Source organism: Doryrhamphus excisus, linkage group LG12 (genome assembly GCF_037039965.1).
Source record: "Doryrhamphus excisus strain RoL-2023G ecotype Guam linkage group LG12, RoL_Dexc_Guam_v1.1, whole genome shotgun sequence".
Classification (NCBI taxonomy): domain Eukaryota; kingdom Metazoa; phylum Chordata; class Actinopteri; order Syngnathiformes; family Syngnathidae; genus Doryrhamphus; species Doryrhamphus excisus.
The window spans coordinates 19,548,402-19,564,141 of record NC_136368.1 but is presented as its reverse complement, the minus strand read 5'-3'; the positions used below and the strand labels follow the sequence as shown (position 1 = coordinate 19,564,141).

The 15,740-nt window shown below is 44.1% G+C and overlaps 1 protein-coding gene across 1 annotated transcript; it reads left to right on the top strand.

The window, feature by feature from the left end:
* Positions 1 to 249: 249 nt before the first annotated feature.
* On the top strand, positions 250 to 12,661 carry LOC131135420 (ras-related protein Rap-2a). The gene is made up of 2 exons (XM_058081222.2): positions 250 to 1,087; positions 11,187 to 12,661. The coding sequence occupies exons 1-2, from the start codon at positions 774 to 776 to the stop codon at positions 11,422 to 11,424; spliced, it is 552 nt and encodes a 183-aa protein (XP_057937205.1). The 5' UTR covers positions 250 to 773; the 3' UTR covers positions 11,425 to 12,661.
* The last annotated feature ends 3,079 nt before the right edge of the window (positions 12,662 to 15,740 follow it).

Sequence of the window (15,740 nt, the reverse complement as noted above, 5' to 3'; positions counted from 1 at the left end):
ACACGTACCCGAACTGCCTCCGTGATTGGACGGGTGCTGCTCTTGTGTCACTGGGGCAACCGAATGATGGTTTTTTATATATATATATATCTATATTTTAACACATGAACGGAAATAAGAAACATCCAATCGCTACTCTCGATTCCCATTCAATGGTAGCACACCACTGACGCCGCCATTGGTGTTCTCAAACGTCAATCACAGGAAAGAAGAGGGCGGGCTCTTGCGGGCGCTTTTGCCTCGCTACGGTAGCCGAGAGAGGACCCGGGGGGGGGGGTGGTTGCTTACGCAGCGGCCGTGGGTCTCCACCCGAGACTATGGCGGCTGGCATTGCACTGGAGAGGAAAGGAGAGCCGCGGTCGAGATGGTGAAAAAGAAACATAGAAATCGTTAAAGTGTTTAGTTAGTTATCGCGGCTATTTCCGGGTTTGCTTTGAAAGCGCGCGTACGTTCCTTGGTTATTTTTTGGAGGAGGGGGGGCAAGTAAGTCTTGGTATTTTTGAACACAACTTTGTTGTTTTTTGTGTCTAAACACATGAAAAACAATAGCTTTCTTTCCTCGTACCCACCACTTTACGAATGGTGGTGTAGCCGTCAAGTTCATGGCCTGCGTGGGGGGGAATTTGCCACAATGAAGCCCCGTGTCGGAGCGCCGGGTCTTTGTGCTCTGCCATAGCCGAGAAGAGAGGCGAGCTCGGACTGTGTTATCATCAACAACCGCCTTAAACGGCCACACAAAATGGTGAATGTGACACGGCTTGATTGAATACACAATGCGCGAGTACAAAGTAGTGGTCCTGGGCAGCGGAGGCGTGGGCAAGTCCGCCCTCACGGTGCAGTTTGTCACCGGGACGTTCATTGAGAAGTACGACCCCACCATAGAGGACTTTTACCGCAAAGAGATCGAGGTGGACTCCTCGCCGTCGGTGCTGGAGATCCTTGACACCGCCGGTACCGAGCAGTTCGCTTCCATGCGGGACCTTTACATCAAGAACGGCCAAGGGTTTATTCTGGTCTACAGCCTTGTCAACCAACAGAGCTTCCAGGACATAAAACCCATGAGAGACCAGATCATAAGAGTGAAAAGGTTGGTGGAATCTCACACATACACACACATGCATACTGTACATATACATACATATAGGCCCTATGGTGCAAGGGTGGGCCTCTATATACAGTACAATAGGCCAACAGGCTCAATTTTGGTGTGTTCTGCAGCCATTATTCTATCATAATACACCTCAATATGATCTCAATGAAGTCTCCCATTCATAACACGATGAAAACATCTCCCTCTGTACTCCACTTTGTTGAAGAATAGCTACACCTTTTAGTCACTAAACCAGGGGGATAACCAGGGTCATGTTAGTGGGCGGACATATTTTATTTAACAAGCATATTCAGGGCTCTACATTAAAAACAAAAATGACTTACCCATGGGGAATCCTTAAGGTGACAACTACTTGCCCGGAACTTGCCCCATGTAAAATGAAAAGACATGATATAATCTAATTTTTGTGGCATCACATGAGAATCTCAAATAAAGATTAAATGATTATCATTTGGGCGGCACGGCGGTCGAGTGGTTAGCGCGCAGACCTCACAGCTAGGAGACCAGGGTTCAATCCCACCCTCGGTGCATGTTCTCCCCGTGCATGCGTGGGTTTTCTCCGGGTACTCCGGTTTCCTCTCACATTCCAAAAACATGCTAGGTTAATTAGCGACTCCAAATTGTCCATAGGTATGAATGTGAGTGTGAATGGTTGTTTGTCTATATGTGCCCTGTGATTGGCTGGCCACCAGTCCAGGGTGTACCCCGCCTCTCGCCAGAAGACAGCTGGGATAGGCTCCAGCAACCCTGCGACCCTCGTGAGGAAAAAGCGGTAGAAAATGAATGAATGAATGATTATCATTTCTACAAAATTATTAATTATTATATTATTATTATTATTATCGTACAAAAATACGAAAAATACAAATTTTCTGTAAGTGTACCTGCAGTCGGATGAGTGGTTAGCGCCTCACAGCTAGGAGACCCAAGTTCAATCCCACCCTCGGCCATCTCTGTGTGGAGTTCGTATGTGGGTTTTCTCCGGGTACTCCGTTTTTTTCCCACATTCCAAAAACATGCTAGGTTAATTAGCGACTCCAAATTGTCCAAAGGTAATGATACGGTGGTTTGTGACCTATGTAAAAATTGACATGACATATCACAAAAGCACGACTGCGACGCACCAGCACCTATTGAGGAAGCACCCGTGAGCTGCATGGCTTGGTCGAGTGGTTAGCGCGCAGGCCACATAGCTAGGAGACCCGAGTTCAATTCCACCTTCGGCTATCTCTGTGTGGAGTTCGCATGTTCTCACTGTTTTTTTCCGGTTTCCATCGGTCACAAACCACTGCATCATTACCTTTTTGGCGTGAAGTATTCCCATACTTTGGATACTCTGTTGCGCAATCTTTTCTTCTGTCCGGACTTACTGAAACGTGTTGCCGTGGCTGCCGCCATGTTTTGATTCTGAGTAGTGGTGTGGTGTTTGTGAACGAACGGGTCAAAAGAACTAGTTCTTTTTTTGCGAACGAATGGGCGGTTCGCCCATAAAATACCCATTCAAACTGTCGGCCGTTTTCTTTATGACCGACACAGCACTAGTTGGTGAGCTGTTGAGTCGGAACGAACGTGAACATGAGTGAACGGACCGACTCGACTGACCAGGTCTATGCACAGGGGGAGATCACAGGCTAACGATCAATTGACCGAAATGAACGGCTCTTTTTACTGAATGAAGCGTAATGACCCTGTTAACTGAAATGAACGGTTTTGCCCAACGCTAATTCTGAGTGAAGACATGCAGTTCTTGTGTCGACTTATTTTTTTTTTGTCGATGACGTCAACACGTCGTCCCATCCCCGGTTTATCCGGCCAGAGCCCACTATATGATGGTAACATTTATTGATTTATTTCACAATTACTTTTATGATCTTGTGTGGGCCTTGATGCTTCTACATTAAAAAAAAGAAAGTGTTAGCATGGAAACACACGAAGCATCACAAATAACACTTACCATAATGTTTGCTACTTTTTAACACCGCCACAAATATGAATGAAGTAATGAGGCCGGTGTGTTTCCATCCCGTATGAGCTGAGATGCTACTTCCTGTGTGTTTATATGCTAATGTATACATGTGTGCTCTCACACACCAGATGCAGCCTGGCTATTATGTGATTTTGTGATTTTTCACGCCTAACACCAGCATGAAGCTTTGCACACTTGACACGCTACTCCTACACGTAGTGTTTGCTACTTTATGTGCATTTTAAAAGTGCAAAGTTGAGATTATGTTAAATGTGGTCATAACGTCGACAAAGAGACACAAATTCATAGCACATTCTTCCATGAAGTCGTTAAAAATTCCAGATAATGTCCGTCCCACCTCGCTGACACAACATTGGTGACCTGTCACAAACCGCATCAACAGAGGCCAGGGGCGCCGGGCCGTGCATCGTTCGCTCTCTGAAGCCTGTCAGCATCCATCAGAGGCTACGGGTACACATGATTACACGGTGGACCCCGCGTGAATGCGCCGTGAAACCTCATCACTCCTCATTCCAGGGACACTCTTGTGATTGGTGGCTTTAGCGGCTATGTAAATATCGGCGCCATGGTCAGAGAGCGATGAGGAAAAGCGAGGAGATCAAGTGATAAACCTCCATGTTTGCACAGCCCTTCTGCAGGAGACTTGCACATTTTGTACTGAATTTGATGAAAAACCCTTACCACCATCCATCCATCCATTATCTATAATCTTTACCTGCGGCTAGCGGCCATCATAACCTCCTGATGTGGAGAGGCACTGTAGGCTAACATAGGGCCTGCTAATCGTGCCTCGTTATTTTGTTAAATTGGCACCAATTTTTAATGTTAATACCTTTCCATTTGAGCGGGTACAAGATACCTCAATCGGATTTGGGAAAGGAATATTCCACCCCCGTGAAACCGATGACATGTTCATTCGGATTGGCACTTTTCTTTTGGAATGAGGTGTATACAAAGGTTAAATACGTGGCTAATGTTCTTCCGACTCCTTTTGGACATGTGGAACTGCAATTTGTATTGTGTGATGTATTCCATTATAAAGTGTATGCAAAAAATGAAACCATTATCAACAGAAAATTTTGTTTTTATTGGCCAATGCTGCGATTCTGTCCGCGATTCTGTTAGTGTAGGAAATCATATGGCCCTACATACGCTAATTAATTTTTCCCATAAGAAATAATGCAGTGCAATGCCTTGTTCCAGACACTCAAAAATGAAAAAAAAAATTGTATATTTTAGTATTACAATTGTAGTTGGGCTGCACGGCGGTCGTGTGGTTAGCGCGCAGACCTCACAGCTAGGAGACCAGGGTTCAATTCCACCCTCGGCTATCTCTGTGTGGAGTTTGCATGTTCTCCCTGTTTTTTTCCGGTTTCCTCCCACATTCCAAAAACATGCTAGTTTAATTAGCGACTCCAAATTGTCCATAGGTATGAATGTGAGTGTGAATGGTTGTTTGTCTATATGTGCCCTGTGATTGGCTGGCCACCATTCCAGAGTGTACCCCGCCTCTCGCCCGAAGACAGCTGGGATAGGCTCCAGCATCCTCCGCGACCCTCGTTAGGATAAGTAGTAGAAAATGAATGAATGAATTAACTTTTTTTGTACGGCTGCACAGTGGTCGTGTGGTTAGCGCGCAAGTTACCTCACAGCTAGAAGACTCAGGTTCAATTCCACCCTCGGTCATCTCTGTGTGGAGTTTTGCATGTTCTCCCCGTGCATGAGTGGGTTTTCTCCGGGTACTCCGGTTTCCTCCCACATTCCAAAAACATGCTAGGTTAATTAGCGACTCCAAATTGTCCGTAGGTATGAATGTGAGTGTGAATGGTTGTTTGTCTATGTGCTCTGTGATTGGGTGGCGACCAGTCCAGGGTGTACCCTGCCTCTCGCCCGAAGACAGCTGTGATAGGCTCCAGCATCCTCCGCGACACTCGTTAGGATAAGTGGTAGAAAATGAATGAATGAACTTTTTTTGTACGGCTGCACAGTGGTCGTGTGGTTAGCGCGCAAGTTACCTCACAGCTAGAAGACTCAGGTTCAATTCCACCCTCGGTCATCTCTGTGTGGAGTTTGCATGTTCTCCCCGTGCATGCGTGGGTTTTCTCCGGGTACTCCGGTTTCCTCCCACATTCCAAAAACATGCTAGGTTAATTAGCGACTCCAAATTGTCCATAGGTATGAATGTGAGTGTGAATGGTTGTTTGTCTATGTGCTCTGTGATTGGGTGGCGACCAGTCCAGGGTGTACCCTGCCTCTCGCCCGAAGACAGCTGGGATAGGCTCCAGCTCCCCCCCTTTGTGAGGATAAGCGGTAGAAAATGAATGAATGAATGACTTAGTTTCATTTTTTAGATAAATTCAAGGCAGAAAAAATCTTGATTACTGTTTGTAATCGAGGTACTTGAATTACTCGAGGAATTGTTTCACTACTAGTTTTAATACTCTTGGCTACAAAGTCCCTGTCATCTGTTTGAAGCATCAGGCAGCGAAGAAAGCGGCAACGCCACTTTTGTAGCGCCATGGGAGAATCCCCATTTTTGAAATACCGTCCTTGATCTTCTTTTCAAACAGCGTTCTGTCTTAGGTTGTTTACAAAAGACACAGGAGGGATCTCGATTATATCTTCACATGTGCCAAAAGAGAGAGACGCTTGTAATTCTCTGACTCAGTCAGAACCTCCCTAAAATAGCGATTGTGAAGAAGCCGCCTCTTATCCTCCCTTTGCATCTTGGCAGCGTTGTTTAAAACCAAAAAGGCGAGTTTTGAGCCAGTCAGTGATGTCTTTCGCCATCCATCAGCGAGACCTATGTGAGTTGATGCATCATGCATTATATATGAGATGTGTCTGGGAATGGGGCGGTCATAGTAAACCAGCGTGTGCGACCCGGGACTCACAAGCTCAAGGCTAGTGACATGTTGTTTACTGTGTTTGTGTCAAACTTACCATATTGTCAGGCTTGTGCTTTATTTGTCACATATACAATACGTCTGCATAACGTAGTATATATTGTATCGATATTACTGTCAAGTGTGAATGCCTAGACCAGACACTGAGTGGTCAACACCTTGTTTTTTTTTCCCCCAAGGCTCTTGGAGCTTGGGTATCTTTGGCAGCCAGTGTCTCACACCTCCTGGGAGCACAAGTTTCCTCCTCTGTTATTATGACTATATATAGCCCCCCCTGCTGTATACCAGATGTCTCTGTGTAACAATGAGGCCCCCAGTGAGCCACACAAGTTGCATAAGCTACTCTAATAGAAAGAAGAACATTCATTCATTCATTTCCTCACGAGGATCGCGGGGGGTGCTGGAGCCTATCCCAGCTGTCTTCAAGCGAGAGGCGGGGTACACCCTGGACTGGTGGCCAGCCAATCACAGGGCACATATAGAAAAAAAACACTTTCACACTCACATTCATACCTATGGACAATTTGGAGTCGCTGTGAGGTCTGCGCGCTAACCACTCGAGCGCCGTGCAACCCGGAAAGAAGAACATTCATTCATTCATTTTCTACTGCTTTTTCCTCATTAGGGTCGCGAGGGGTGCTGGAGCCTATCCCAGCTGTCTTTGGGTGAGAGGCGGGGTACACCCTGGACTGGTGGCCAGCCAATCACGGGGCACATATAGACAAACAACCATTCACACTCACATTCATACCTATGGACAATTTGGAGTTGCTAATTAACCTAGCATGTTTTTGGAATGTGGGAGGAAACCGGAGTACCCGGAGAAAACCCATGCATGCACGGGTAGAACATGCAAACTCCACACAGAGTGGAATTGAGCCCTGGTCTCCTAGCTGTGAGGTATGCGTGCTAACCACTCGAGCGCCGTGCAACCCGGAAAGAAGAACATTCATTCATTCATTTTCTACTGCTTTTTCCTCATTAGGGTCGCGAGGGGTGCTGGAGTCTATCCCAGCTGTCTTCAAGCGAGAGGCGGGGTACACCCTGGACTGGTGGCCAGCCAATCACGGGGCACATATAGACAAACAACCATTCACACTCACATTCATACCTATGGACAATTTGGAGTCGCTAATTGACCTAGCATGTTTTTGGAATGTGGGAGGAAACCGGAGTACCCGGAGAAAACCCACGCATGCACACGTAGAACATGCAAACTCCACACAGAGATGGCCGAGGGTGGAATTGAACCCTGGTCTCCTAGCTGTGCACACGACCGCCGTGCCACCCTATGTCTATGTTATCTTATTTATTTATTTCTAATATGTCTTATTTTCTCTGTTAGCTACTGTATCTGGATAATACAAATATAAAAGGTAATTATAGGGGTGTTATTTAATGTCTAGAGGGCTCTAATAATGTTATAAACCACAGTTAGGTTCTCTGTAACAGAACTACAAAGATATTCAGTATAACTACAACAGTATTCAGTTTATTCATATTGAATCCTACCTCAATGAAATTCGTTTTCCAGGCCGGATCCGGAACCAATTAACCTTGATAAATGAGGGATGACTGTATTTCACAAAGTAACAATTGATGAATTGGTCATTTTCTCCATGGTTGATCAAGGAATCTTTGTCATATACCCGTCCCTATCACTGTAAGTGTTTCTGTCGGCTCTCCCTGTCCTTTTTTTTTTTTTTTTTGCTGAGTCAGGCAGCAGCGCAGATTACTGATGAAACACTGTAAGTGTGACAATTGGGAGGTATGCTTTTGGGTCCTTCTCGCTGTCATGGGATTGCTAGAATTCCTCCACCCACATCCAAAAACCAGCATTAGGTTCATTAGATACTGTAAATTGTGCATAGGTGTGTACCCCGCCTCTCGCCCAAAGACAGCTGGGATAGGCTCCAGCACCCTCCGCGACCCTTGTGAGGAAAAGCGGTAGAAAATAAATGAATGAACATAGACATAACATAACATAGTCTGGCATTTGATGAATGAATATTCCCTATTCCTTATTCACTATATTAAATGTACTGTAGGATGAACCGTATCCCCCTCTTGGTTAAACATCGTCTTCTTTCGGCAAGAGGCTATTTAAGATTAAAGTCCACTTGCGTATTCATATGAGTAGCTCAAAATGAAATAGACTCCTCTCTCAGGGAGCTAATTTTATGGTGAAACATGCGGCTGAGCAGAGATATGCCGGGTCCTTGACTTGAAAAATACTTCTACAAATCTACACCTTGTACAACAGTACAATAACACCTTTTTTTTAGCTTTTGCTTGCTCATTGGTAGCACTTTGTCGATGTAGGATTCAAGGACACGCAGTTAAAAATAAGTCTAAAGTCCGATTTCTTTCTGCCCTCAGTCTCCTTTTGGATAAATGCAGGGACATACACACACACAAGGCCCTCATTCTCCTCCATTTTTTAGCTTTTGCTTGCTCATTAGTAGCACTTTGTCGATGTAGGATTTGAGGACACGCAGTTAAAAATAAGTCTAAAGCCCGATTTCTTTCTGCCCTCAGTCTCCTTTTGGATAAATCCAGGGGAATATACACACAAGGCCCCCCTTCTCCATTTTTTAGCTTTTGCTTGCTCATTGGTAGCACTTTGTCGATGTAGGATTCGAGGACACGCAGTTAAAAATAAGTCTAAAATCCGATTTCTTTCTGCCCTCGGTCTCCTTTTGGATAAATGCAGGGAAATACACACACACAAGGCCCTCATTCTCCTCCATTTTTTAGCTTTTGCTTGCTCATTGGTAGCACTTTATCGATGTAGGATTCGAGGACACGCAGTTAAAAATAAGTCTAAAGTCCGATTTCTTTCTGCCCTCGGTCTCCTTTTGGATAAATCCAGGGGAATATACACACAAGGCCCTCCTTCTCCTCCATTTTTTAGCTTTTGCTTGCTCATTGGTAGCACTTTGTCGATGTAGGATTCGAGGACATGCAGTTAAAAATAAGTCTAAAGTCCGATTTCTTTCTGCCCTCAGTCTCCTTTTGGATAAATCCAGGGGAATATACACACAAGGCCCTCCTTCTCCTCCATTTTTTAGCTTTTGCTTGCTCATTGGTAGCACTTTGTCGATGTAGGATTCGAGGACATGCAGTTAAAAATAAGTCTAAAGTCCGATTTCTTTCTGCCCTCAGTCTCCTTTTGGATAAATGCAGGGAAATACACACACAAGGCCCTCCTTCTCCTCCATTTTTTAGCTTTTGCTTGCTCATTGGTAGCACTTTGTCGATGTAGGATTCGAGGACACGCAGTTAAAAATAAGTCTAAAGTCCGATTTCTTTCTGCCCTCAGTCTCCTTTTGGATAAATCCAGGGGAATATACACACAAGGCCCTCCTTCTCCTCCATTTTTTAGCTTTTGCTTGCTCATTGGTAGCACTTTGTCGATGTAGGATTCGAGGACACGCAGTTAAAAATAAGTCTAAAGTCCGATTTCTTTCTGCCCTCGGTCTCCTTTTGGATAAATGCAGGGAAATACACACACAAGGCCCCCCTTCTCCTCCATTTTTTAGCTTTTGCTTGCTCATTGGTAGCACTTTGTCGATGTAGGATTCGAGGACACGCAGTTAAAAATAAGTCTAAAATCCGATTTCTTTCTGCCCTCAGTCTCCTTTTGTATAAATCCAGGGGAATATACACACAAGGCCATCATTCTCCTCCATTTTTTAGCTTTTGCTTGCTCATTGGTAGCACTTTGTCGATGTAGGATTCGAGGACACGCAGTTAAAAATAAGTCTAAAATCCGATTTCTTTCTGCCCTCAGTCTCCTTTTGTATAAATCCAGGGGAATATACACACAAGGCCCTCATTCTCCTCCATTTTTTAGCTTTTGCTTGCTCATTGGTAGCACTTTGTCGATGTAGGATTCGAGGACACGCAGTTAAAAATAAGTCTAAAATCCGATTTCTTTCTGCCCTCGGTCTCCTTTTGGATAAATGCAGGGAAATACACACACAAGGCCCTCCTTCTCCTCCATTTTTTAGCTTTTGCTTGCTCATTGGTAGCACTTTGTCGATGTAGGATTCGAGGACACGCAGTTAAAAATAAGTCTAAAATCCGATTTCTTTCTGCCCTCAGTCTCCTTTTGTATAAATCCAGGGGAATATACACACAAGGCCCTCATTCTCCTCCATTTTTTAGCTTTTGCTTGCTCATTGGTAGCACTTTGTCGATGTAGGATTCGAGGACACGCAGTTAAAAATAAGTCTAAAGTCCGATTTCTTTCTGCCCTCAGTCTCCTTTTGGATAAATCCAGGGGAATATACACACAAGGCCCTCATTCTCCTCCATTTTTTAGCTTTTGCTTGCTCATTGGTAGCACTTTGTCGATGTAGGATTCGAGGACACGCAGTTAAAAATAAGTCTAAAGTCCGATTTCTTTCTGCCCTCAGTCTCCTTTTGGATAAATCCAGGGGAATATACACACAAGGCCCCCCTTCTCCTCCATTTTTTAGCTTTTGCTTGCTCATTGGTAGCACTTTGTCGATGTAGGATTCGAGGACACGCAGTTAAAAATAAGTCTAAAGTCCGATTTCTTTCTGCCCTCAGTCTCCTTTTGGATAAATGCAGGGAAATACACACACAAGGCCCTCCTTCTCCTCCATTTTTTAGCTTTTGCTTGCTCATTGGTAGCACTTTGTCGATGTAGGATTCGAGGAGACGCAGTTAAAAATAAGTCTAAAATCCGATTTCTTTCTGCCCTCAGTCTCCTTTTGTATAAATCCAGGGGAATATACACACAAGGCCCTCATTCTCCTCCATTTTTTAGCTTTTGCTTGCTCATTGGTAGCACTTTGTCGATGTAGGATTCGAGGACACGCAGTTAAAAATAAGTCTAAAGTCCGATTTCTTTCTGCCCTCAGTCTCCTTTTGGATAAATGCAGGGAAATTCACACACAAGGCCCCCCTTCTCCTCCATTTTTTAGCTTTTGCTTGCTCATTGGTAGCACTTTGTCGATGTAGGATTCGAGGACAAGCAGTTAAAAATAAGTCTAAAGTCCGATTTCTTTCTGCCCTCAGTCTCCTTTTGGATAAATGCAGGGAAATTCACACACAAGGCCCTCCTTATCCTCCATTTTTTATCTGAATGATACTATTTTTAAGTAGAAAACCAACCAACCCCTCAACTGACACGTTTGTGTGATGCTCTCAGGTACGAGAAGGTTCCCGTGATCCTAGTCGGCAACAAAGTGGACCTGGAGAGCGAGAGGGAGGTCTCGTCCAGCGAGGGCCAGGCCCTGGCCGAGGAGTGGGGCTGCCCCTTCATGGAGACCTCGGCCAAGAGCAAAACCATGGTGGACGAACTGTTTGCCGAGATCGTGCGGCAGATGGACTACGCCGCCCAGCCTGACAAGGACGACCCCTGCTGCTCGTCTTGCAATATACAATAGCCAACAATGGCGGCGAGAGGAGATGGCGGCAGAGAGAGAGAGAGAGACGCACTTAGCACGCTCACACACATGCACATGCCAATTAAAAGGTTGAACGCCATTGGCTTGATTTAAGCCTAATATTCATCATGTGAGGAATGGCATCGACGGATAAAACAACATACCCTCGCCTTATGTTGCTGTCTTCACCTTTTTAAGGGATTTCCTTTCTTTTTGGTTTTTTTTTCCCAAGGTAACATTTCACCGTAATGTGGTTTCGCTTTTGTTTCCATGACGCATTTACTGTGAGAAACCAGCACACAACATCAGAAGCAGATTTCCTAGATCCCTTTGCTTCAAATATTTAGAAAGGATTGGATTTGTGTACATTTTGTGCAGTGTTTTTTCTACTCATCGCCGGGGGCTGAACCAAAGAGGTGACCTAAAAGCATTTTATTGTTTTTTTTTTTCACTTTTTTTTTTTTTTTTTAAAGTTAAACAGCGTAGTCTTCCACACAATTTCAGACAATTTGCTTTAAAAGTGCAGAATTATTCATTTGTGTAATGTAAATCATGATGCAATCGAACTTAAAACGTAGTGCACTACTTGGCTCGAACCAGCAGAAATTTCAGAACTTTTTTTTTTTTTTCCCTATGTTTTATGTTAAGCGTTGTGCTTCATGCAGTTCAATATGAAAGCAGGAGTTCAGAACACCCCACAGTCAATTCAAGAAATGTTGATCTAATCTCGGCATCGCACCTTTGTTGGTCATTTTCCCACCAAATGAAATGCCATTTTTTTCTTATGTGCTCAAAGTATTCCTTATAGAAACTAATAGCAAAGGTGGTGGTTGTAATGATACTAAAGACTAATTCATTCAAGGTAGTGTAAATATTTTGTATTGGAAGCGCCAGCTGCAACAAGAAACTGACCGAACGTGTGTTATCTGTCACTTGTATGCATGGCTAGTAAACAAGGAAAAAAAAAAAGACTTCTGAGATGATTATAATAAGGCTGCAGAGGTGTGCAAACCGAACATGCAGGTATGAATCCGGACTTCTGTGCATTTTTTTTTTTTTTCTTCATTACTCAACGGGAAGCCAATTTCTTTCCACCCGTGTAACCATTTTTTTTTTATTGTTGATTTTATATATTTTTTAATGTGACCATTTACTCTTGAATCCTTCTTTGAATGGGAACATTTGACACCTGAGTAATAAAAAAAAAAGTGCGTTCAACACTTGGATGGAGGCTCAACTTTGCATTGACGTGTTGTTTTGTTTGCTGTAAACTCAAATGCATGACAAATATTTCCTTCCGTCATGCAGTTGGAAGAAAATAGCAACACCTTTGATGCTAACTTCCTCCTTCCATCTGGTAAACAGGGGGGGTCTTTGCAAATTGCTAATAATCTGCTGTGCTGTGTAGTCAATACTAATCAATGTTTTTTTCTATATGTGTTTTCGGAAATCATCACTTGATGTGGAATTGATTTTAATTCAACAACCCTTTTATTTTCCTGTGAAACTCCCATATTTTGCCCTGTGGTCATCCAGTTCATTCATTTATTCATTTTCTACCGCTTATCCTCACTAGGGTCGCGTGGGTGCTGGAGCCTATCCCAGCTGTCTTCGGGGCAAGAGGCGCGGTACACCCTGGACTGGTGGCCAGCCAATCACAGGGCACATATAGACAAACAACCATTCACACTCACATTCATACCTATGGACAATTTGGAGACGGCAATTAACCTAGCATGTTTTTGGAATGTGGGAGGAAACCGGAGTACCCGGAGAAAACCCACGCATGCACGGGGAGAACATGCAAACTCCACACAGAGATGTTCGAGGGTGGGATTGAACCAATTTTAATTGTTTCCCAGATAATAACTTCTTTTTCATGGAAATCGATGTAAGAATTGTGTATGTAAACACAAGTCAGGCAGTAATGGAAAGCTATTTTATTTTCCGGGGAGCTAAAGACCTACCTCACGGTCACTGTTCATCTGCTTTCACACTTCCTGGACAACTGTTTCATGAACAAAGGCACTGTTCAACACCGAATTCTCCAACACGGGGGTGGGGATGACCTTCAAGCCCTGACCAATCGTAACAGAATAGTCGTGATAGGGAAGGAGGCTATGGAATCCGAGCATTTCGGCCAAGAGAAAGGACAAAATCACGGAGAGAGGAGCCAGATGAGGTGGCTCGGTATCTGGTGTAGGATGCCTCCAGGGCGCTTGTGGTTGTTTTCGGGGGAACATCCGACCAGTAGGAGGCCTCGGTTGAAACCCAAGATACATTGGAGAGACTATGTCTCTCAACTGGCCTGGGAATACCTCCGGATTCACCCGTGAGGAGCTGGACAAAGTCTGGGCTTCCCTGCTTAGGCTGCAACCCAACCTGGGATGGATGTTGAAAGCTCATGCTACAATGCTAGTTTACTTTATAACATCAAAATAAAGTATGCTGGTTTGTGTAAAAGTAATTAAGGCTACATTTAGCATGATGGATTCTGGCCTAATTCCTCCATATCGTCATCTCTTTTGTGTTAGTGTTGAAAATTGACTTGACTTTCTTTTTATGGACTTGACTCAAACTGCCAGGCTCTAGTAATGAAGACTAAAAGTGCCTCAGATTCTCCCTGTTAAAATGTTATTTATTGGCAAATACGGGAAGATGCCCATTTAGGTTGGAAGAGAAAAACGGTGATTTGTTTTTTTCTTTAACGTGGAGGATGGCACAATGGGGGCAAGGCATTCCCAAAGGACAATCCCAGTTAGTTCTCTCCTCCAGATGAGTTTCAGTCATTCAGCTAATAGAAGACAACACAGGACCTGAGAGATAACAGGAAAAGGAAACAATTCAAAATGCTCTTTTCATTTTCCCCTCGTCGCCTTCCTTTTTTTTTTTTTTTTTTGGGAGCAGTTTGTTGACTTGACTTAAATGGCGCCTGGCTTACGGAGACACGCTTTGCTGCTTTTTATAGTCGCTGTTCTTACATGAGTGGCGGGCAGGGAAGGGAAACGACGCTATAATAACTACTGTGATGAATTCCAGCTTTCAGCAATTACATCCCAGACAGCGCTTGGTCGGCCACGATGACTTTTAGACTGCTCTTCTTGTCCTCTCCGTCCAAGACTGGGGGGGGGCACAGACATCTTGACTGATCCAAAGAACTTCTTTGGATCTTTTTAATGAGAACTGAATATTATGCATTTGGAGCCTGTGTCGATTGAGATAAACAGATATTAATGTTCAAGGTCGGTCAAACACTTCAAACTGTCAGTGTACTTTTTTTTTTTACCAGACCCAATCTAGCATTAATTGACCGCTATGTTTATTCGTAGTTTTAGTAGTCAAGGGCGCCAATAACTGATATTTGGATCCAATATTCATTTGCAGCAAAATATTGACGATAAAAATATTTTACACTAGGTTTAGTCAAGTTTATTTATATTGCCCTTAAAGCAGGCAAGAATAATTGACTTGACTTGACTGCTAGGTTGAAAAAGTACTATAGAATTAAATACTATAGAATTAAGTACTATAGAATTTCTGAAAGAAAAAAATAATAATAACCACCATGGAATCCATCTTATAGTCAAACAACCATTCACACTCACATTCATACCTATGGACAATTTGGAGTCGCTAATTAACCTAGCATGTTTTTGGAATGTGGGAGGAAACCAGAGTACCCGGAGAAAACCCACGCATGCACAGGGAGAACATGTAAACTCCACACAGAGATGGCCGAGGGTGGAATTGAACCCTGGTATCCTAGTCGTGAGGTCTATGGACGCCAATTAATGGAGTCGCCAATTAACCTAGCATGTTTTTGGAATGTGGGAGGAAACCGGAGTACCCGGAGAAAACCCACGCAAACCCCACACAGAGATGGCCGAGGGTGGAATTGAACCCTGGTATCCTAGCTGTGAGGTGTGTGTGCTAACCACTCGTCCACCGTGCAGCCCCCGATGCAATTCATTAATTCATTCATTTTCTACCGCTTATCCTCGCGGGGGTGCTGGAGCCTATCCCAGCTGTCTTCAGGCGAGAGGCGGGGTACACCCTGGACTGGTGGCCAGCCAATCACAGGGCACGTATAGTCAAACAACCATTCACACTAACATTCATACCTATGGACAATTTGGAGTCGCTAATTAACCTAGCATGTTTTTGGAATGTGGGAGGAAACCGGAGTACCCGGAGAAAACCCACACAGAGATGGCCGAGGGTGGAATTGAACCCTGGTCTCCTAGCTGTGAGGTCTGCGTGCTAACCACTCTACCGCCGTGCCGCCCTATTGTTCTAAATGTTCTAAAAGTTATCGA